The 23443-nt window shown below is 36.1% G+C and overlaps 1 protein-coding gene across 2 annotated transcripts in view; it reads right to left on the bottom strand.

Annotated features, from left to right (window-relative positions):
- Frmd3 (FERM domain containing 3) overlaps positions 1-23443 on the bottom strand; it is a 195166-nt gene that overhangs the window by 44880 nt on the left and 126843 nt on the right. For both annotated transcript variants that reach the window (XM_050123934.1, XM_050123933.1), the window contains exons 6-8: positions 15096-15219; positions 6126-6213; positions 3121-3209 (exon numbers count right to left, since the gene is read on the bottom strand). In XM_050123934.1, the coding sequence (XP_049979891.1) occupies positions 3121-3209; positions 6126-6213; positions 15096-15219 (301 nt within the window). The remainder of the gene's footprint in view (positions 1-3120; positions 3210-6125; positions 6214-15095; positions 15220-23443) is intronic.

Consider the following 23443-nt stretch of genomic DNA (forward strand, 5'->3'; position numbering starts at 1 on the left):
TTTGTATCGTTCTAATTTCCCTCTCTTGCTTTACTGCTCGAGCTAATGCTTGAAGCATATTACTGATAAGTAGTGGGAATAGTGGGCAATTATCTCTCATTTCTGCTTTTAATGGAGCTGCTTAGAGATTTTCTTCATTTAGGATGATATTGACTGTGGGTTTTCCTACATAGCTTTTATTATGTTGGAATATGCTCCATACATTCCTACTTGTTCTAGGACTTTTATTATGAAACCATGTTGAGCCTTGTCAAAGGCTTTTTCTTCCTCTGCATCTATATTGATATGATCATGTGATTTTTGTATTTTTGTCCATTTATATGGTTTATTACATTTATTTCTTTTATATGTTAAATTAGTATCTCTGGAATAAGGCCAGCTTGATTATGGGATATACTCTTTTTGATACATGCCTGTATGTAATTTGTAAGGTTTTTTAGAATCTCTGTTTACAAGGGATTTTGGCATACACGACACACACACACACACACACACACACACACACACACACACACAAGTGAACATGTGTGTATCCCTGGTTTTGGTATTAGACTAATACTGGCTTCGAAGGAGGGGTTTGGAAGTACTCTGTGTTTCAATGATTTGAATAATTTAAGAACTATTGGTTGTAGGTTTTCTTTGAAAACCTGTTAGGATTCTGCTTATTTTTACAGGTTATAAATAATTCTGTTATGAAGCTACATGGTAAATGGTTACTATCTGTTTCATTTTTATCTCTATTGGTGTGAAAAATATTCTGATCAAAAAGAACTTAAGGTAAGAAGAGTTTATTGGAGGTAACAACTCCAGGACATATCTGTCCCTGAGAGAAGTTATGGCAGGAACTTAAGGCAAGAACTTGAAGGCAGGCCAACACTGTTCTATACAGCAAGCTATAACCAAGGAACCTACTTCATCAGCCTATCGGTGCAGCAGGAACTATGGCTTTCTTACAGTTTAAGACTTCCTGCCTAGGGAATGGTGCTGCCCACAGTTGGCTGGGTCCTCCTATATCAATTAATATTCAAAACAATTGTTCACAGAAATGTCCACAGGTCAATCTGATCTAGGATATTTCTCAGTTTAGATTCTCTTTCAGATATTCTAGTTTGCTTGCTTTTCTGTCACTGTGATAAACACCATGGAAAAACAAACCAACTTCTGTGGGGTGGGGGATGAAATGACTCATTTCATTTTACATTTAAAGGTAATAGAAAAGGGAAGTCAGTGTGACGGGAACTCTAGGCAGGAACTTGGAGGGAGAAACTGAAGCATGAACCACAGAGGAATGCTGCTTACTGGCTTGCTCCTCTGGCTTGCTCAGTTAAATTTCTTATACAGCCCAGACACATTAATCAGAGGTGGTACTACCAAGAATAATTTGGGCCCTTCTTCTTTAAGTAATAATTAAGGAAATTCATTCAGTGACAAGCTCATAGGCCAATTTTATAGAAACAATTCCTCAATTGAAATTCCTTCTTCCCATGTGTATCTAGAAATTTGGGTCAAGTTGACAAAAACTAGCTAGCATAATCTACTCCTTATTACCTTGACAACAAACATATTATGGTTAAACCATAATGCTTCCCCCAAGATCTTATGTTCATATTATGATATAATATACAGTCATATCTTTACTAAAATAAAGCCTCATATCTTTTAAAATTTCCAATAATTTAAAAGTCAAATTTTCCTTTAAAAATCCAGGAACTTTACTGTTGGCTTCTGTAAGACCAAAAATATGTCACCATTTTTTATTTCTTAAAAAAAAAAGCAGCACTAGGCACAGGAAAAATCATATCAAATTGAAAACAAGCTTTACCTGTGAAAATAACTTAGTGTCCAATATCTGGGACTCATTCACTTTTGGGCTTCAAAGGGCCCCATCACTCTAGCTGTACAATCAGTATTACATGCAGAGGCTCACCATCCTCCACCCTACACTTGCCACTGCCCTTAGTGATAATTCCAAGATTATAGTATCTGCACCTGAGTCTACACCTCCACCGACAGCTACCTGCCTTCTGGCTTCACTTTAGGAACCCTGATTCTGCCACTCACTGTCAATCCTCAGCTTTTTTCTAAGATCCCTTCAGTCCTAGGGTTTCTAATGCAACTGAGGCTGCACCATTATAAATCACAGCTCCCAGAACTTCTTCATGGACTCTGAACCTGCCACACAGTGCTTAGTCTCATCTGTGCGTCATGACACCTTTATGCCTTCAAAAGTATGATATGGGAGTCTCTTAGACACCAATTTTGTCCCCTCTGGATCACAGCTTCTGTGTGCTGATCCAGAACAAATACATCCTAGAAGATTTAACCTTGATGATGGTGGTCTTATTAATATCAGCTGACTTTTCAGTCTCAACTAACCATTATTTATTGTTCCACTAAAACAAAGAAAGTTTCCTTTCCACAAAGTGTCAATACAAAGGATCATATAAACAACCCTGATATAATCTTTTCTTTCTTTTAAAAATTCATAAGCCAGGCCTCCATTGTTTATGTTGCTTTCAGCGTTATATTCCAATTTCTCACAGAATAGCTTAATACGCTTTAAACAGTCGGTCTCCGCTGGGCACCAAAATTCCAAAATCCTATAACAATCTTCCCTAAAACAAACAAGTTCAAGTGTGTTACAACAAGATCCTACTCCTGGCAGTATTTTTTTTTTTTTAAATATAGTTTCTTTATTTTGAGACAATAACTGAAGCAGAGATCCGGGAAGAACATAGCTTGCTTGTTCCAGTGGCTTGGTCTGCTACCTTTCTTAGACAGCACAGGCTGGCCCACCCAGTGATGCTGTAAAACACAGTGGGATAGGCCTTATTACGTCCAACTAACCATCAAGAAAAGGGTTCACAGATACGCCTGTGTGGTAATGACGTTTTTATTGATGAATTTCTTCACTTGAGAGTCACTCTTCTCAGGAATATCTAGGACTTCTGTCAAGTTCACAAAAGCTAACAAGAAGACCAGATAATTTTAAATTGTATCAAGTTGACAGTTACAGCTAAACAGTTTACTACTGACAGTGCCAAAAAAAAAAATAATGCTAAAGAAAAAGGAGGGGAAGATCAAGAACAAGGTAAGCCATTTTTCCAAAGATGTACTCACCATTTTCTTAAATGGATTCTCTTATTTCCCTGGAATACCACAAACCCTGCTGCGGTGAATCCTAAAAATGCTGTAGCACCTCTTGAATCCTGAAGAAATAGAAATGAAGAACAATTAAGATTGAGAAATAGAAATGATAAATGACATGCTTATTTTCCTTCCTCTTGGGTTAATTCAAACCAAGGTCAGTAACTAAAGACAGAAAAATAAGGATTTAAGGTGGAATTCCCAAGAACATGACTTCCAAACTCTGGAAAAAATCTAGGGTTATGTATTATTTTTCTTTCAGAAATAGACATCTTACCCTATCAGGAACCACATAATAAATACAGATTTCTCCCAAATGCTCTACTTTCCAGTGTTTTGAATACTTGAGCTCTGGATCTTTTCTGTAATGCCAAAAAACTGTTCTTGGTTGTCCTTATATTTCTAATACAATGAAATCAAAATTTTGAGCATTTTGACTAAACTGATTCAATCATATGCAGAATCTCTGGCAAATCAGTATAACAGTATCCATAAAAAGCCTACTTAACTCCCAGCCAAACCTGAAACTCTAAGCAACTCATGGATAACTTAAAGACAAAACAAAACCAAACAAAACAAAAGAAAAACCAAAACCAAACAAAACAAAACAAAAACAAAAAACAGAAAAAATACAGTCAGTTTCCAAACAAGAAAATGAACAGAGGGGAATACATTTCTGGAAAGAATAAAGAATATAAGTCACTGGATGAAACAAATATATTTACATAATCACTAGAGGCATCTGAGAAATACCATAAAACAATTGTATAGGTAGAAAAAGAAGATGCATATTCCAATACAGACAAGTAGAACCATCCTGGCACATCTGTGTCACCTGGCAGTTTGGCTTCCATGTTCAGAGCCTGAGGAAACAGGGGTTGGGTAAGCCCTGGGCAAGCAGATCTTTCTGATGTTTCCCAGGTGCTGATAATGAGCAGACTGAACTGAGTACAATAGATCCAATACTTAGCTAATAATCTGGTTTGGTTTGTGCAAACATAAATACTAAAGAATAACTCCAAAATTTATTTTTAATATCTGGATTGACAAGAACTCTTAGTCTAGAATTAATGCTACTATCTGATTGATACTTAGTTAAAACGCAGAGAAGAAAATATTGGCTGCATGAAACTTTTCCCGGGACTATAAACACAAAACCACTTTAGGAAATTGATATGAGGAAAATTGCCTGTCTTGGGAGATAGCTAAATTAGCAAAATGCTGCCCATCCAAATATAAAGATCTGAGTTGATATCCCCAAACTCACATATAAAAATATCTGGATTTAGCAATGTGTGCTTGTAACCCTCATTGGTTATGAATGAGGAGAGATTATTTAAAATACCAGCCTAGCCAAATCAATAAACTCCCAGTTTAGTGAGAGACTCTTTCTAATTAAGTTGAGGTGTAGAGAGATTAATGAAAGACACCCAAGGCTGACCTGGGGCTACACTCAGCTACACATATGTGTGTGCACACTCCCCTTCACATGTATCACACATATACACGAGAGAGATAGAGAATAGAAAAATAATGTGCAACTGCGAGACAGGTAATTCTGATAAAAGTTGTTTATGTTTCATACTTGAGGAAAATGTTGCTAAATAATGAGAATAAGGAAAAAAATCAACAAATATTCTCACTTCATGTAACTTAAAATGTTTTTTTCTTCACATTTCTCCATTTTGAAGACTACATTGAAAAGCTAATATGATTTTATTTTGTGTGGATATAATGTAAGTTACACTAACCTGTTGGCCAGGAATGTTCAAGAGACTTTCAAAACCTACAGCCTATTGCTTTGTCCTTGGTAACCCCACACTGGTAGAAGGTAGGATCCTACTGCTGGAGATATTATGCACTTCAGAAACAGGACCCAGAGACATCTGAGCTGGAACTGATCAGAAAGCCCTCTCTATGGGGACTCATGGTACCAGAAGATTCCATGTAAGTTTCCAAAGGAACGAGGCAATCATCAATCCTACTCTTTGAAATGCCAATAAACCACATCAATGGCCAGCAAGATGTGATAACCATAAGAGTGTAGTAGTGGCAGGCATACCTTGGCAATAACCAACAGCTCTCTAATTGAACTAACTCCCTGTAAAACAAAAGGGGGTCCATGTTTCATACTGTAAACCTAGCTAACTACTCAATGCTAGTAAAGTAATGGTTACTGGAGGAGAATTTATAACCAGCATAATTCCTAAGAACAACCATTAAAAAATAACTGCTTTTATACCCACAAATAAGTGGATCCTTCATTTATCATCAAATAAACTTCTCTTTGAAATAGATGGAGCCCATAACAACAAACCACAACCAATTAAAATGCAGAGTTGTAGAGCCCAGTCCCAGTGGGTACAACTACAAAGAATTCCCCTATCTGGGTCTGCAACAAAAGGCAAAGTATCCAGGGAATGCTGGTGGATGGGAGGAGAAGCCCTATGTGCAGGTTACTGGAGTATTAACAGTAAAAGTCAGAAGAGTCAGGAATGGAAAACAGGAATTATAATAAAAAGTTTGCCTACCTGAGACCTAGCCTACCCTAGACACCGAGGCCTATGGTATAGAATGATTCTGTGGGTACAGGGACATCAAAGAGGAAAGGAGATGGACTTGAAAGAAAGTCTGTAAATGATGGCCCCTAGACAGTGTTTTTGTTGGTAAAAACTTTGAAAGTAAAGTTGTTTGAATACTCTCACTTTCTGAAGGAAACCATCCATTAGATGAATAAATGAATGCGTATTAATTTAGGAAAACTTGACTACTCCAATACAATTAGCAAGCATTTCCAGGTCTCTGGCACAGAACCTAATCACATTCAAAACATGTGATGATAGCCTACTTGTTATATCTTCCACATAATTTTTGTGGTAAGGCCGTATAAATCTAAGGGTATTTTGTCAGGCCTGCATGCCAATAATTTGATTTGGAACAAAATAATGATTATAGGGTGACCTCTTTGAGGCCATTACCTTGCACGGGTGAGGATCCACCCCATAAGTTTCCAATGTATGAGCTTTCAGGAGTAAGTTGAATTCAGCAATCGCTGGGCTCTGACCTCTAAAATGACACACGCACACACATTTTAGAAATTAGAGAATTCAAGCAACATACAATCAATAAAAACTAGTCATCCTGTTAATCAATCAAATATTATTTTCTGTTTAATATAGAATAAAAATTCTTAAGTCAATAGGACCAGGTACATCCACCAGTATTTCTTACCATGCAGAGCCCTTTGAGAAGGTCACACTTTGTAGTTAATTGTACAAAAATATACTGCTGTATAATATCAGCACTCTAGTGAGTATGTAGTTATTTAATATTATCAAATTACCAGTAAGGATGTCCTCACAAATTACATCTAATACAAAAGAAAACTCAGGATCTCTTTTTTAAAAGATTCCCCAGGATGAATGGTATTTCTTGTCCAGACCAGAAAGAGGGCACTCTTATTCCCCCAACAACAATCCTAAACAGAACCTTCTGAGTACAAAAAAAATTAATGAGTAATTCTACAAAAAGTACTGAATTATCAGAGGAAATCTCAAATATTCGATTAGTTCTAGAACTGTACCCTATGTTGGTAAACAAGCTGCAGGGAAAAGGGGGTTAGCAAATACCGTTTCATGAAGGACTGACTTGTACATGAGATAATAAAATACTTCAAGATCCTACTTTGATTAATATGAACATCTCACATGTACCAAAATCTAAACTATTCCTGGTTAAGAAGGGTATGCTATGGAAAACCAGAATGCCATTTTATATTTTAATTACAAAATTATATTGTGCCATTAAATCTAACTGCACTGAAGCTCCACACATAGAAGGATTGTCACTCAATCCCTTCAAAAGACTAAAGGATTCATTAAATTAAAATGGTGCCCATAGGAATCATTTCCTCCTTTTCTCTTATTGCATTGAAGTTTTGCTTCAGTATATCTGCAGGGCATCTTCATCATAATCAGTGTTGTGTTGGCTCTTTAGTCCATCCTCTCTTCCCTTGATCTCTCTGTCTCTGTCTCTTTAGCACACACACTTCTACTTGCTTTAGGAGAAAACTAATGAAGCTGTGATATCCCAAAGGCTACTAAACAACAATCTATTCTGACAGCCTTCAGTGCAAAATTTCAGCCTTAGTAATTTAGACAGGATTCTTGGCGCACCAAGTTCAAAGTCAATGTGTCCCTTTGCCTCCTAAAGTTTCAGAACTGCCTCTGCGTGAACTCATACTTTTGTCTTAGATAAAAGGCTCTCACTCCACTACAGACTGGTTAGAACTCTTCTGCTGTATAGAGATGGCCTCTTTCATGATGATGAAATGGTCAATGCAGTTTTATTTCTTTAATTTTGAAATTATATATATATATATATGACTGTTTTGCTTGCGTTTATGTCTATGTAGCACATGGACGCTTGGTGCTCTGGGAATATCAGCAGGATATTAGATACTATGGATCTGGAGTGACAGATAGTTGTGAGCTGCCGTGTGGGTGCTGAAAATTGAACCTGGGTCCTCTGGAAGAGCCACAAGTGCTCTTAACCATGACTGAGCCATCTCTCCAACTTCTGTGAGTACATCTTAAAAGCCATATATTATGCTTTTGTAAAATCTAAGTTGTCTTTAAGGTCCATCTTTCTTTTTCTAGTCTAGGTAACAAAGATTACAGTTCAGTTCACCCTTTACATATTCATTTTCTATATGCTTGTCCTTAGAACGGTCAGTTGAGAGATGGGACCTTTTAGAGATGTGACCAAGTGCAAAAGTCAGCAAGAATGGTGCCTTCTAAAGGGGTATTTTAGTTCTGTTACATCCCAGTTAATATCTCATTGAGAGATAGGTATTACAGAGTGACACAGACCTGGGATATGATTCAGTATATACAGTACTGTTGTAAGATTGAGGACGTGTTTGGATTCACTGGACCCATGTAAGAGACAGACACAATAGTGCGCATCTATTACAACACAGGAGGTAGAGACAGCAGAACCCCTGGAAAATCTCACAGGCCAGCTTGCACATTGTACATAGCAGGGAAAAGCAAGACTCTGCCTACAATAAGAGGGAAGCCAAGTAGAGACACCTGATGTTGTCTCTGCACCAGTTTGCAGCTCTGCAAGCATGCATCTATACTCACACAAAGTAATAAGGGAGGGAGAGAGAGGGTGGGGCGAGAGTGAGTAATTGAGATGAAGCAAGCTTACTTAGCCCCTGAATGGTTTGCCTCTTGCTATGGTCTTTGCCCTCCCACAAATGCACTCACCATGTTACCATCTGAAATGTTGCAATACAGCCAGAGCTAAACAGATGATCATGCCATGCTCTGGAATCTCTAATAATGGGAACTAAATGAATATATTTCTAAATATAGTATCCAGCCTCTAGTGTTTTGTGATAACAAGAGAAAGGAAATAGACTAAAATGAAAGGTGACTAATTTTCCCTTATCTAAGAAGTATTTTTGTAACTAATACTTTCTATGGCAAATATTCTCTATAGGCATCCTTTTTATGCCTCATGGATATCTATTCTGAACACCAAACTTAATACCAGGTGACAGCAGAGTTCCAGATCTGACCAATTCCAGAAGACTTACAATTAAACTCACGGATCTCTGTTAAACAGAGGTTGCTATCCAGGGTATGAAAAGGCAAGTTGCAACATGGGAGAAATAGATCAGCAATGAGGACAACCAAATAGTATCTAGAATACTTTTAAAACTCCTAATAATTAATAAACAGCATTTAAAAACTAAGGTAACCAAAAAATGGACAAAAGTCTTATACACATAACAAGTAGGCAGCATGAATAATCATCAAGGATGCAGAAATATGTTCAACCTCTTTACTAGCAAAATATAACTTAAAAGTATAAAAACCCTTAACATATCTGGATATGATAAAACTAAAAAGCCTAACAAAGCCTATCAACAGAGAGAGTGCACAACAAAACCAGGCATCCTATTACGATGAGAAAGAGCAAGTTAGTATAATTAATATGGAAAGGAAAGCTCTGGCACTATCTACTAAAATTTAGTTTGTTTATGATAAATTAAAGCAATTCTACTCATAGTAACACTTTCAACATAATCTTAATTATTATGCAAAGAAATATATATAAGATAGTGATTTTTTTAATCTAAAAAAGGAATGTGACTGTACACATAACAACAGTAGTATGGATATAATAATAATACTCAACAACCATAAGAATAAATAAAAGCAACGATACATAGAAAATGGGTTAATATCACAAGTGTAAAGAACCAATGAAACTAGACATGCTATTAAATAATGAATGCCTGTTTCCATAAGTTTAAAAGGGGAGAACAGTGAAGATAAAACTAAGAGTATTAAAATACTATGTGCCATAGTATCGGGCCTTAAGTTTAAATCTAGTATATTTTCTGTTGACTTTTATATCGTTATCCTGGTGACTTTTATATCAACTTAACACAAGCTAGGGTCATTAAAGAGGAGGGAGATTCAATTAAGAAAATGTGTCCTGGGCTTTAGGTAAACCTGTTGGGTATTTTCTATTTAAATTAGTGATTGTTATGGGAGGGTTCAGTCCACTCTAGGTGGGCTTGTGGTCCTGAGTTCTATAAGAAAACAGGCTGCACAAGCAACACAGTGCAAACCAGGAAGTAGCACTCCTCCATGGCTTCTGTGTCAGCTCCTGTCTTTAGGTTCTGCTCTCTTTGAGTTCCTGTCCTGGCTTCATTTGATGATGAGGCATAAGTCAAATAACCCTTTGTTCCCCAGCTTACTCTTGATCATGGTGTTTCATTACAGAAATAGTAATCCTAACTAGGACAATAGTGAAATATGTGGATCTAGTTTTATTCTTTTGCATGATGATAATTGCTTTTCCCAACACTGGTTGATAAGACAATGCATTTTTACTACCACGTGTTTTGCACTCTTTGCTGCATATCATTGGCTGTAAGTGCATCAAATTATTTTGGGGCTTCCTGTTTTGGTTCATTGTTTTTGTGGCTGTTTTATGAGGATATCATGTTTGGTATATTCCTTAATCAGGGAGTGGCATGTTCTCAACTTTCATGTTGCTCAACTGTTCTGATTATTTAGGGTCTTTTGTTGTTTTCACATGAGGTTTAGGCTCAGTTTTTTTTTCCATTTTCTTGCTTTTAGGTTTATCATTTCCTCAATTATTACCCCTGAACATGACAGAAACTGGAAAACCTATGGAGGGGAAGTGTCAGTTAGGATGTTTAATACAGGAAAGCACAAGATTATCTTTAAAATATAAATCTTCATGTCAATATTGCTTGGTTGGGTTTGTCTGCATATTTCTGCTAAGTGAGCATCTGAATAAATTAGTTGACAAATTTATACACAAAGAAAGACTCAGTGCAGATGTCAGAGATGGCAAGAGGATAGAGCCATAGAAGCTAAGGCAGAAATTAAGTAAAATGAGCTCCTGAGATTCCTAAATTATTAAGGAACAAGTCATTTAATAATTTGTTTTCATAGTAAGTAATTACATTCTGCTCCTTTAGACTCCCACTGGACATTAGTTTCTGGAATAACTTTGAATATGGCAACAGAAAATAAAAATCATCTGCAAGATGAAGCTTTTCTAAAGAGGCATTGAAAAAAATCAAAGATTAGCTGCATTTCTTTTTTAGGAGACAGCAATTCTAACATATAATTCTCTTAAGATTCAACTAAATTTGATGAGGTTGGATAATTATGTATTTAGCTGTACTTCCTGTCCTATATTTAAGTCCTATATACATGTCCTGACTACTTTAGCTAACAAAGAACAGTCTCTTTCATATTGGTCTTCTTTGAGTATGCCTTCACAAACAGTATAAAACCTACAACTCCCAGGAATAAATGGTTATTAGTCACTACTAACTTAAAATGAGGTATCGACTATTGCTGGCTATATTTGAGCTGATTATAAAGTACAAGCAGAGAAGGGATGGGCTTGGCTCTGCCTGACCCATTTGGATACAGAAACTCCATAATTAAATTCAGGGAGAGAAAACCAATAACACATTCTCATTCTGAGCAGTGGGATTAATTATCTATATTGAGTTAGACATTGCTATAACTTGGTCGGGACTTTAGTCATATTACACTGCTGCAATTTTAAAGTTTCCTCACATTTGGCTTCAAATGTTTGAGCATATCTTTTAATATTTGTCTTTTAGTATATGCTGGATCTTAATTTAAGAGGCTCCAGAGAGTATATTATTTACAGCTTGGTTGTAGAATTTGATGTTAGTAGGGAAACTCATGTGCCCTTCAGATCCATTACTGGCCCTCTGAGCACTGTAAAATCTTATTCTTCCCCATTTCCCTAACTCACCATGGGCAAAATGTGCCCTGCCCTTGCTGGTGTTTGTGGTATCTCACAGGGGAATCATTCTGTTGTCCTGAAGATTAGAGGTTTGGCTATTTGTTCTTGTATTTGTGGCAAGCTCCTCTTCTACCATTACTCATTCTTAGAGGAGTATGAAAATAACAACAATAGCAATAACAAACAACACCAGCTATCCCATTCTGCTTCATATGAAAGGCTAGAATTTAATTAATTAATCTTTCTTAGATCTCAAACGAAATAAAATAATATGACTTTGATGTTTACGTCATTGTTTAGAGTTAGAGAGATCAATGTGGTATATCTTTAAGAACCTGAACAGGGAAGGAAAGCCTCCAGCCTGCCACTTCTAATATTTGACTTGGAGAGAGATGGTATATATTGTCTTTATGCCCCGTTTTAGAAAAAAATATGGCCAATATGGGCAGATAGTCTGGTAGAAGAAGATATGAAGGCAAACTGAGGCCATGCAGGACCAAGGCTTTGGGAAAGCATCATTGGAAAATGTTACGGCAGAAGTCCTGGTCTTCTGACTCTTAAAATCTTTATATCTCTTTTTGTGATCATTTTTGACAGAAAGGTTTGGGGTTGTTTTATAGGTGTATAAATTGGGGCATGACACACTGTGGTCAATTGCTCACTGCATTTTGATTAATTGTGGTTTTCTATGATTATTTCGATTTTCTGCAAAGAGAAGCTTCTTCATGAAGGCTAAGAGCTACACTGATCTGTGGGTACAAGAATACGTATTTAGGCCGGGCGGTGGTGGCGCACGCCTTTAATCCCAGCACTCGGGAGGCAGAGGCAGGCGGATCTCTGTGAGTTTGAGACCAGCCTGGTCTACAAGAGCTACTTCCAGGACAAGCTCCAAAACCACAGAGAAACCCTGTCTCGAAAAACAAAACAAAACAAAACAAAATCTTAAAAAAAATACGTATTTAGAATACAGTTAAAATTATCTTGGTTTAGGAGAGTGGCAGTGAGATTCTGCTCTAGGTTCCATCTTCTCAGCCACTGGTAGTCTACAGTACCAGAAATGAATTCCATCTTATTGAACTCCATGTCTTCTTCTTTCCTACATGGAATTTTTTTAGTTTTGTGATTTCTCTTTTTATCACTTTTTGGCTTTAATTCACAAGCTAATGAATTCCTTCAAATATAGTCCTTTCTTACACCTATGTCCCATCATAAGGTACTATCTGTTTACTTGCAGTTTTTGTGCTTCAGGTTGAGGTCTTACATGCATTTGAACATTATTTTTGTGCAGTGTGATAGATAGTAGATTTAATTTCATTTTTCTATGTGTGAACTACTTGTACTAGCACACTGTCTTCTCTCCAATGTGTATCTTTGTCATCTTTGTCAAATGTCAGATGGTTATAGTTACATTCATTCATGTTTGTGTCTTCTGCTTTGTTCCACTGATCTAAATATCTGTTTCAGTGTGTACTTACTATTACCATACTTAGTATGGTACTTTATAAATTACTATAGCTATGTGACATAGTTTGAAATATTACACATTTTAATCACTACAGTATTGCCCTTTCTCCTTAGGGTTGTTTGTTGTCTCCAGGGTCACTGATTGTTTCATATAAATTTTAGGACTCTTTTGCTATTTCTATAAAGAATATCTTGTGCAATTTTGATTGGAATTGCATTTAATCTGTTAATTATTGGTAGAATGATCATTTTCACCGTACCAACACATGAGCATGAACTGTCTGTATAAATTCTAATGTCTTCCCCAATAAATTTTTTTCAGAGATTCAAGTTTTAATTGTAGAGGTCATTTATCAACTTGGTGAGGTTTTTTTCTTAGATATTTTATTTTGTTTGAGCAATTGGGAATGTGAGTCTGTCTATGATCTCCTTCTCATTCTATTTGTTGTCAGTTATAGAGATGCTACAGATGACTGTTTCAGTTATTGTTGAAAACATGTCATTGTGTGTAAAAAAGATTTGTATTTCATCCTAATATGTGATCAGCTATAGAGGATCTTCTGTGAACTACTGAGTAGATGCTACACTCTCTGGTATTTGAGAACAAGTTCTGTAGATACTGCTTAGGTCCATTTGATATATGATGTCATTTAATTTCATGTTGCTTTTAATTTTTTTTCTAGATCTCTTGTCTTTTGGAGAGAATGGAATACTAAAGCCACCTACTATTGTAGTTAATACCCATTAACCTTTAACCTTTAATTTCAGTAGTATTTTTTTTCTTGCACATTAGGTTGTTACATATATGTTAGGGTTGCAATGTCCTCTTGATTAATTTGATTAATTGTTCCCTTAATTATAATGAAAGCATTCCACTTTTTTTCTTTCTCCTTCAACTCTTACAGTTTTTCTGGCACAGGATTTTAGGTTACTGTATTAGTTTTCTTTCTCCTGCTGTGGTAAAACATTTTGACTGAGGCAACTTATAGAAGAAAGGCTTTATTTGGGCTGATGTTTCCAGAGGAATAAGGGATCACCAGTGTCACATTGGGGAACAGCAGACATAGCAACTGGAACCATGTCTGTCTTCCAAACAGGAAGCAGAGAGAGAAAGAGTAAAAAACTGGAAACAACACTAATTTTCTAAATTCTCAAAGTCCAGTCCCAGTTAGATACTTTCTCTAACAAGGCCACACCTCTTAAACATTCCCAAACAGTGCCAACAACTGGGACTCATGTCTTCAGATATATAAGCCTATGAGGACATTCCCACTTAAACAACCACAACTGGCATCTGTGGACTTTTAGTCCTCTTAGGGCTCATTACCACTGTAACACCGGAATGACTACTTGCTTCCTAGAACTGCCAAACTTTGGAGTAATGTGTGGGCATTACTGTCAGGTAATCATGGATCATGTTATGACATCAATGTTAACTAATAAGAAACATTTTTTATCCTCTTCAAGATCACCTTCTTTGTCCTTCACAGGCACACAAAGAGTGTCTGTCTCCTACAATTTGGAAGGATGGGGCAGAACAGCTTTCAGAAGCCTATTTGCTTTATATTTTGGCAACTTGGAAATGCTCAGAAATGTTTGTCACTATAATGTTCACCAAGAATTTAAAGCCCTACAAAGTCTAGCCACAGAAGATCCACCATTTCTACCAATCCATGCAATGAACACAGTTTACTCATTAATAACTCTTAACCATTTGGTTCCTAACAAGAGTAATTCTCTATACCATGGTTGTATCAACTGGAATACTGTGAGTCATTGTTCTATATAGTACATTTATTTCCAAAATATAGAAAGAACAATGAATATTTTGTATTTATTTTCAATACATTTTCTTTAACAGAAAGTTCTCTTAAGGTAATCCATAGAAGTGAGAAAATGTACAGTTTTGAGGTAATATATTTGAGGCAAAATACACACCTTTTCTAACTTCTCACTTCTCATAGGCACAATCTTGGAAAAGTCTTACACTAATTGAGATACTAAGTCATACTTTGCAGGGCCCAGAAACATTTCTCTGCAACCCAAGGCTGCCTACTCACACTTCAAATCATATGGCTTCACATGAGTCCAACTTTCTATATAGTAAGAATGCTTTGTCATCTCTACACTTTCACACATATTACCTGAGTTCATTGTTATGAATTTCCATGATTTTTCTTTCCAACTTCTGTGACTGTTTGGGGAAAATCTCAAACTCACTGATATAATTCTCAGGATGCTCATCAGGATAATAATCACCAAACTCAGCTATAACCATCAAAAATTGGAGAAAAAGAGAGAAATCATAAACAATACAATAAGGACACATATACATTGTCATTTACCATCCAAAATAAGAATATAGACTGAGTTTATCCAATATAATGCATTTCTACTCATGGGGAGAACACCAGTCTCATTTTCTAGAGACATATTCATGTTCACATCTGACTATGTGAATGTGGGTACCTGTTAGGTCTTTCTACACCTCTTTTTCTTGTCCTAAAACAATTTAAAACATTGTTGTTTTTCATTAAAGCACTATTGACATATAGGGTGCTGAACAATTTTACTGTTTCGGATTTTCCAGACTTGTAGGCCCTTGAAGTCACTAAATGTTCATAGCAAAATTATTGTTATTATCAATAATAACACCCTCCAGAGGTAGTCAAAAGATATACATTTTCAATCATGTAAAAGAAATACATTTAAGAAATCTGTTGTGCTACATAGTGAGTATACTTAGTAAAAATATATGCTATTTTTTTTTAACATAACTAGAATAGGCCTGGAGTGTTCACACAAAAATTACATACAAAGTAGAGATATTATATATACACATATACTTATATATACAAACATATATATACATATATATATTGAGTTTAGAAACAATAAAATGCAATCATTCAAAACACCATGTTGTATGCTATCAATATATACAAGGTTTTGTGGTAGATGTTTTTCAGCTTTTTGAGGAGTCCATACTGATATAATGGCTGCAGCAGTTTGTACCCCTACTAGCAATAAATAAATGTTTCCCCCCCCCAGCATTTTCATCATTACTGTGCTTGAATCATAGCCATTCCATCCATGGTAAGATGATATCTCAAAGTACTTTTTATTTATATTTCCCCAACAGATAAGGATAAGAGCTCCCTCTGGTGACTCTAAAGTTCAATCAAAATTGAAAACAAGAATCAAAGCCTGGTTCATCAGACACTGTTACCAGCTATTTTCATATCATCTTCTGCAAACTCTGTATTTTGTTCCATGCTACATTTTAGGATTGAGTTATTTTTCTTCATGTTTATTTTTTTAGTTCCTTGGGTAGTGTAGATACTGTTATTAGCATAGCTGTTAGACATTTTTTTTCCCTATTCTGTATGTTACCTCTGCATTCAAATAATGATGTCCTTTGCTATAGAGAGAATATTTAGTTTGAAGGGCTTTCCTGTGCCTCTAAGTTCAAATATATACTGTGCTTTCTTCTCTGTCAGAATCAAGAGACCAGATCTCTCTCTCTCTCTCTCTCTCTCTCTCTCTCTCTCTCTCTCTCTCTCCTCTCTCTCTTTCCTTGTTTCCCTCCCTCCCTCCCTTCCATTATTTTTTTTTTTTTGTGTTTTTTGTTTTAAAAAGATAGGTCTCTGTGTAACCTTGGGTATCCTGGAACTCCCTCATAGAGTGGAATGACCTTAAACTCAGTGAGATCCACTTGCCCCTGTCTCCTGAGTGTTGGGATTAGTGTGCACCACTACCACTCAGCTCATGATCTGGTCTTTTAAAAAATATTTCTCACAAAATGAAAGGAAGAAAGAAAAAGAAAAAGCCTAGATCCTTCATAAGCTGTTGTTGAGACTCAAGAAAGCTACCTCCCAGGGAAATTTTTGTCTGTGCTATTTTTATTACTATGGCTCTGTAGTACAGTTTGAGGTCAGGGATGGTGATACCTCCAACAATTCTTTTATTGCTCGGGATATCAGTTATCCTGTCTCCAGCCTTTTTTTTTAAGTATAGGAACTTAGTGCCATGAAGTTGCCTCTTAGTATTGCTGTCATTGTTTCATAAATTAGGGTATGCTGCATTTTGTTTTTATTCACTTGTAAAATATTTCATTTCTGTCTTGACCTGTTTCTACATTGTTCATTTGCTATGAATTTGTAAGCTTTTTGTTGTTGATGATATCCATCCTTATTAATGGTGGTCAAATAGAATACAAGGTGTTATTCAAATTTTTTGTATCTTTTTATACTTGGTTTGTGTCCAAGTATGTGGTCAGTTTTGGAGAACATCCCATGAGCTTCCGATAAGAAGGATGTTCTTTTGTGTTTAGGTGAAATGTTCTATAAATATTTCCTAGGTCCATTTGCTTATAACATCAGTTAGGTCCAGCATATTTCTGTTTAGTTTTTATCTAGATGATCTGTATATTTGTGAAAGTGAAATATTGAAGTTACCCACTACCACTTTATAAGGGTCAATGTGTAATTTAAGCTGTAGTAGTGTTTCTTTTATGAAACCTGGGTGCCCTTGTGTTTGTTGTATAGATGTTAAGAACTGCAATATTCTGATGGAGAATTTTTCCTTTGGTGAATATTCAATGCTTTTCTCTATCTCCTTAGTAGTTTTTGTTTGAAGTCTATTTCGTTGGATATTAAAAGAGCTACACTGGCTTGTCTTATGTCAATTTTCTTGGAGTATCTTTTTCTATCTTTTTAACTTGAGGTAATGTCCATCTTTAATGTTAATGTGTGTTTCCTAGATGCAGCAGAAGAATGGATCCTGTTTTCTAATCCTCTGTATTTGTTAGTCTATATCTTTTGATTGGATAATTATGGCCATTGATGTAGAGAGTTATCAATGAGCAGCATTGGTTGGTTCTCATTATTTGTTGTTGTGGTGTCCCCCCCTCTTTTGCCCAGTTTATTTAGTGTTCTGTGTACTTCTTTTGCCTTTGTAAGCATCTCTTTCTTTAGGTTAGAAAGTTTTCTTCTATGATTTTATTTATTTTTTTCTGGGTCTTTGAGATGGGATTCTCTTTCTTCAATTCCTATTATTCTTAGATTCCTATTATTCTTAGATTCGATGTTTTCATAGTATCTGAGAATTCCTGGATGTTTTATGCCAGGAGCTTTTTAGATCTTTGATGAAATATTTAGATCGTTGACATTTTCTTTGACTTGTGTATCCATTTCTTTTATTATATTTTTAAATTCCTGAGCTTCTTTCTTTCATATCTTGTATTTTATTGGTGGAACATGCCTCAGTAGTTCTTGTATGAATTCCTAAATTTTTTCTTTACAGAATTCCTCAGTTTAGATTTTCTTTATTGATTTTATTTCTATAATCAGGTCCTAAATAACTAATTTAATTACCTTTCATTGTTTACTTGTGTTTGGATATATTTCTTTTAGGGAATTAGGAAGAATTTTCTCTTTAAGTTTATCTTTAACATATTCATAAAGTCAATTTTGAAGTCCCTTTCTTTTACTTCAGATATATTGCTTTTCTCAGGGCCTACTGTAGTAAGGTTGCTGGGCTCTACTGGTGAAACGTTCTGATAGTCTGATAGTCTGATAGTCTGATAGTCTGATAGTCATTGACTATGTTTTTATACTGGCATCTGGGCATCCGGATGATTATAATACTAGTTGCTGATGTCTAATCTTATCTTTGTGGGGTGGGCATTTTGTTCTTTGGTTTCTGTTGCTGTTGCTAGTTGGTAGAAAATTGTAGTAGCTATGTGTTACTTGGTAGGGAATTCTTTTCAGATTTTGCCAGATTTGGCTACTGGAGGTTTTGGTTAGAATGTGTTTGTAGGTATAGGAAGCTGACACTTAGGGATAGGGATGGGCTAGAAATGGGGCCAACGATGTCCACAGGAAGGAGAAAAGCAAGGTATGCCACCAGGATCTTCTATTTAGTTCCTTGAGAACAGGAGCAGAGAGGGAGAAGAGGCCACAGTATGTGGTGTGCTACTGATCTGGGGATGAGACTGGGTACTGGTTTTGTAGAAGATGAGGAAGTGGGGAAGATATGAGGATCACATACCTGCTTACGTGATGACCTGCACCTTCTCTGGCTGGTATGGCTAGTAGGTTTTCATAGAATGCCTATGGGAATTGGTGGCTGAGACAAAGGGTTGGGGTGGTGAGGAAGTCTGTAGGAGAAGATCTGTATCAAGTTACCCCGTCTTATGTTGAGGTCCTCAATCCATATGGAGTTTAGTTTTGTGCAGAGTGAAAGATATACATTTAGTTTTCTTCAGCTACATGTAGCTATTCAGTTTCATGAGCACTATTTTTAAATAATGCATTATTTTCTTTATTATGTAACTTTTAACTCTATAAAAAAGAAACCAGCTGTCTAAAGGTATGTGAACATGTGTCTGGATTCTAGTTTTATTCCATTGATCAATGTGTCTGTTTTTATTCCATTAACATAGAGTCTTTATTACTGTAACCATGCAGTATAATTAAAAACTAGGAATGGTGGTAACCAAGTTTTTATTTTCAGTGTTGTTTTAGCTAACTTGAAAATTTTGGGTTTTGATGCGCAATTCAAAATTAAAAAAAAATAGTTTGTGAAAAATTGTGTTTACATTTTGATGGGAATGGTTGTTGGAATCTTGCTACAGATAGCAAACTATACATTGCTTTTGATAGGATGGTCATTTTCAAAATGCTAATCCTAGCAATCTATGAACATAAGATCTTCAGGTATCTTCTTCAATTTATTTGTGTCTCTATTAGAGAAACCTTTCACCTCTTTTGTTAGGTTTATTGAAAGGTATTTTATTTTTTATTCATCCCATTGTGAATAGTATTGCTTTCCTTATATCATTCTTGGTCTGTTTTTTGTTTGTCTATAGGGAGGTTACTGATTTTTTTTTTTTTGTCTCAATATTGCAATCTGCTACTTTGTAGAATGTATTTGTGAGCTGTAGAAGCTTTCTGGTTGGGATAAAGGAAGGGTGGACACGGGAGCAGAGAAATATATATCGTAAAGGTTGGCAAGAGACTTGACTCTAGAGGGGCTCGCAGGTGTCCAGGGAGAGGTCCCCAGATAGTACCTTGGGCAACCGAGGAGAGGGAACCTGAAATGACCCTATCCTAAACCATACTGATGAATATCTTGCATATCCCCTTAGAACCTTCAGCAAGGGATGGATCGAGATAGAGATGGAGACCCAAATAGGAGTACCGGACTGAGCTCTTAAGATCCAAATGAGGAGCAGAAGGAGGGAGAACATGAGCAAGGAAGTCAGGACCACGAGGGGTGCACCCATCCACTGTGACAGTGGAACTGATCTATTGGGAGCTCACCAATAGACTGGTACTGACTAAGCATGGGATGAAACCGAACTTTCTGAACATGGCGGACAATGAAGGCTGATGAGAAGCCAAGGACAATGGCACTAGGTTTCGATCCTAATACATGAATTGGCTTTGTGGTAGCCTAGCCTGTTTGAATGCTCACCCTCCTGGACCTGGATAGAAGTGGGAGGACCTTGGACTTCCCACAGGGCAGGGAATCTGGACTGCTCTTCATTCTTGAGAGGGAGGGGGAATGGAGTGGGGAGGAGTGAGAGAGGGGGAGGGGAGTGGGGGGAGGACACAATGTGTGGGAGGAGGGGGAGGGAAATGGGGAGGAGGTGGAAATTTTTTTTTCAACAACTAAAAAATAAACAAAAAAATAAAGAAAAAAGAATTAATAAAAACAAAAAAAACCCCAAAAAATCATATCATTTGTAAATAAGGATACTTTGATTCAATTTTTCCTATTTTTATACTTTTCGCTTGTATTTCTTCACTTGTTTTATTACTTTAGCTAGGAAGTTAATAACATATTGAACAGAAATAGAACCAATAGATATCTTTGTTTGTTTCTGGTTTTAGTGGAAATGGTTTGGCTTTTTTTCCAGTTAGAATGACATTTGCCCTCAGGTTGTTGTAAATTGCCTTGATATATTAAAATGTATCTACTTTCTTATTTTCACCAAGACTTTCATCATGAAGAGATATTGGTTTCTGTTAAAGGCTTTTTCTGCATCTAATGAGATGGCATTTAGTATATTTATTTGTTGGAATGTTTTAAAAAATTATTTAGTATGTTGAACTATTCCTGCAACTCTTGGATGAAGCTAACTTGACCATGGTATATAATCTTTCTGATACGTTCTTGAATTTAGTTTGGTAGAGTTTTATCAAGAATTTTGATGATATACTGATCAGAGATATTGGCCTATAATCTTCCCTTTTATCGAGTCTTTGCCTAGGTTAGGTATCAGGGTAATACTGACTTTATAAAAAAGAATTTGAAAGTGTTCCTTCAAGTTTCTACTTTGCAGAAAATTTTTAGTATTATTACTAGTTCTCCTTTGAATTTCTGCTATACTACTCTTTAATACATATCCAATAGACTCTGTTACTACAGAGATGCTTACTCATTATGTATATTGCCCCCTTATTCACAATTTTCAGGAAATGGAAATAGCCTAGATCTCCATCAACTAATAAATGGATAAAGGAAATGTTTCACATACGTAATAGAAGATTATTCAAGCTGCTAAGAAAATTAAATTTGCACATAAATGGATGGAATTGGGAACCGTTATTTTGAATATGACAATCAAAACCCAGAAAGGAAAACATTGCATATTTTCTCTTACATATGGAAGTTAGCCTTAAAATTTTAAATACATGTGCTTCATTTGGAATACCTATAGAAGTTAGGCAAATAATAAGAAGCCCATCTGGAGGAGGGTATTTTTCAAGATAGATAAAATAAAATTAATGTTACAAAGGGGCTAAGGGCAAAAATGAAACAGGAAAGATTAAATAGGCTTAGGGTGGGAAGGGAGGGTAGAGAGGTCTTGGGGAAGAAAAAATTGACAGTAAAATCATTAGGATTTACCATATAATAAGTTAGATTACAACTAGATATCATGTGCTATTAAATATAACCTCCAGTACTAGGAATGAGTTGCCTCTTTTTGAGTAATTGGCCAGTGAGGTTTCAAAGACCTCTCACCAAACATTACAAGCTATTTCCAGTGCTATTGGATACCCTCCAGAAGTGGACAATAAGAACCCATTGCTGAAGATGTCATGTACTTGAGTTACAGAACATGAAGAAATCTAGTTGGTAATCTATTGGAAGTTTCATTTCTACTGACTTTCATTTTTAAATTGTTTTTATTGAGCCATACATTTTTCTCTGCTCCCCTCTTTTCTTCCCTTCTCCCCTTCTCCCCTGTTCCATGACCTACATGATCTTAATTTACTCTGGAGATTTTGATTTTTCTCCTTCCTATGTAAAACCGTGTATGTCTCTCTTAGGGTCTTCTTTGTTCTGTTTTCATAGTGCTGGAGTTTGTCACAAATGCTGCTGGAGGAGACAATCACTAATATCATCATGTTCCGAACTCTATACGCCTATATATAATAACCTGCCTGGCAAGATATGCCAAATGATGCAATACTAGTATAAATGTAATGATCTCTCTCTCTCTCTCTCTCTCTCTCTCTCTCTCTCTCTCTCTCTCTCTCTCTCTCTCTCTCAGCATTTAAGGGCCACTCCATAAAGGTAAATCTCTATTGTTGAAGACACTATGCACTTCAGAAGCAGGGACCAAAGGCTTCTGATCTGGAACTGACTTGAAAGTTTCCTTTTTGAGGATTAGCTTTAATGCCACCATAAGTCATCATGTAATTTTCCAAAGGAACACTGCAATCATCAGACCTATCTAACTACGATAACTATTAACCACAAAAATTTCACAACATAGTGAAATAACTCTAAGGGTGCAGCAGTGAGTTGTAAGCATACCTTGGTGATAACCAACAGCTTTCTAATTGGACTTAAGGCCTGCTCAATTAGAAAAAATGAATGCTTTGTGCTGGAAAATTACCAACTACGTAGGGATAGTGAAGCCATGGATTTTGGAGGAGAACCCACAATTGTTAATTTATGAAGTCAGCATAATCCCTAACTACATTCTAAACATTTTTCCTTATACCCACAGGAAGTTTAGTCCTCATATCTCTCATCATGTAAACTTCTCTTGGCAATAGACAGAGCTGATTCAGAAAACCAAAACCAACCAAAATGGTGAGTTGTAGAAGCTGGTGCTAATAGGTGTAGCTACAAAACAACCCCTTTACCCAAGGCTCAAGTAATATTGTAGAAGAGGTGGTGGTAAGATTATAAGAGCCAGAGGATTAGGGTTTTTCCGTAAGACTTTGTCTTCTCAGATTGTTAGAAGCTATTCTCATGAGTTCTCACCAGAATAACTGCCTAAACATTGCTAAATAAGAACACCAGCAATAGACCTGGACAGGGAAAGCTCAAGAGACCTAAACCCTAAACAAAAGTATCACGGGCAACTAAGAAATGCTGAATATGGGATAAATACTTATTCTCTGGAAAAGCACACTATTTGTTCATCTAATATCAAATGCCTAGTCATGTACTATATCAAATGAAATAT

The sequence above is a fragment of the Alexandromys fortis genome, unplaced genomic scaffold (genome assembly GCF_014885135.2).
Source record: "Alexandromys fortis isolate MF-2015 unplaced genomic scaffold, M_Fortis_MF-2015_v1.1 scaffold_166, whole genome shotgun sequence".
Lineage (NCBI taxonomy): Eukaryota > Metazoa > Chordata > Mammalia > Rodentia > Cricetidae > Alexandromys > Alexandromys fortis.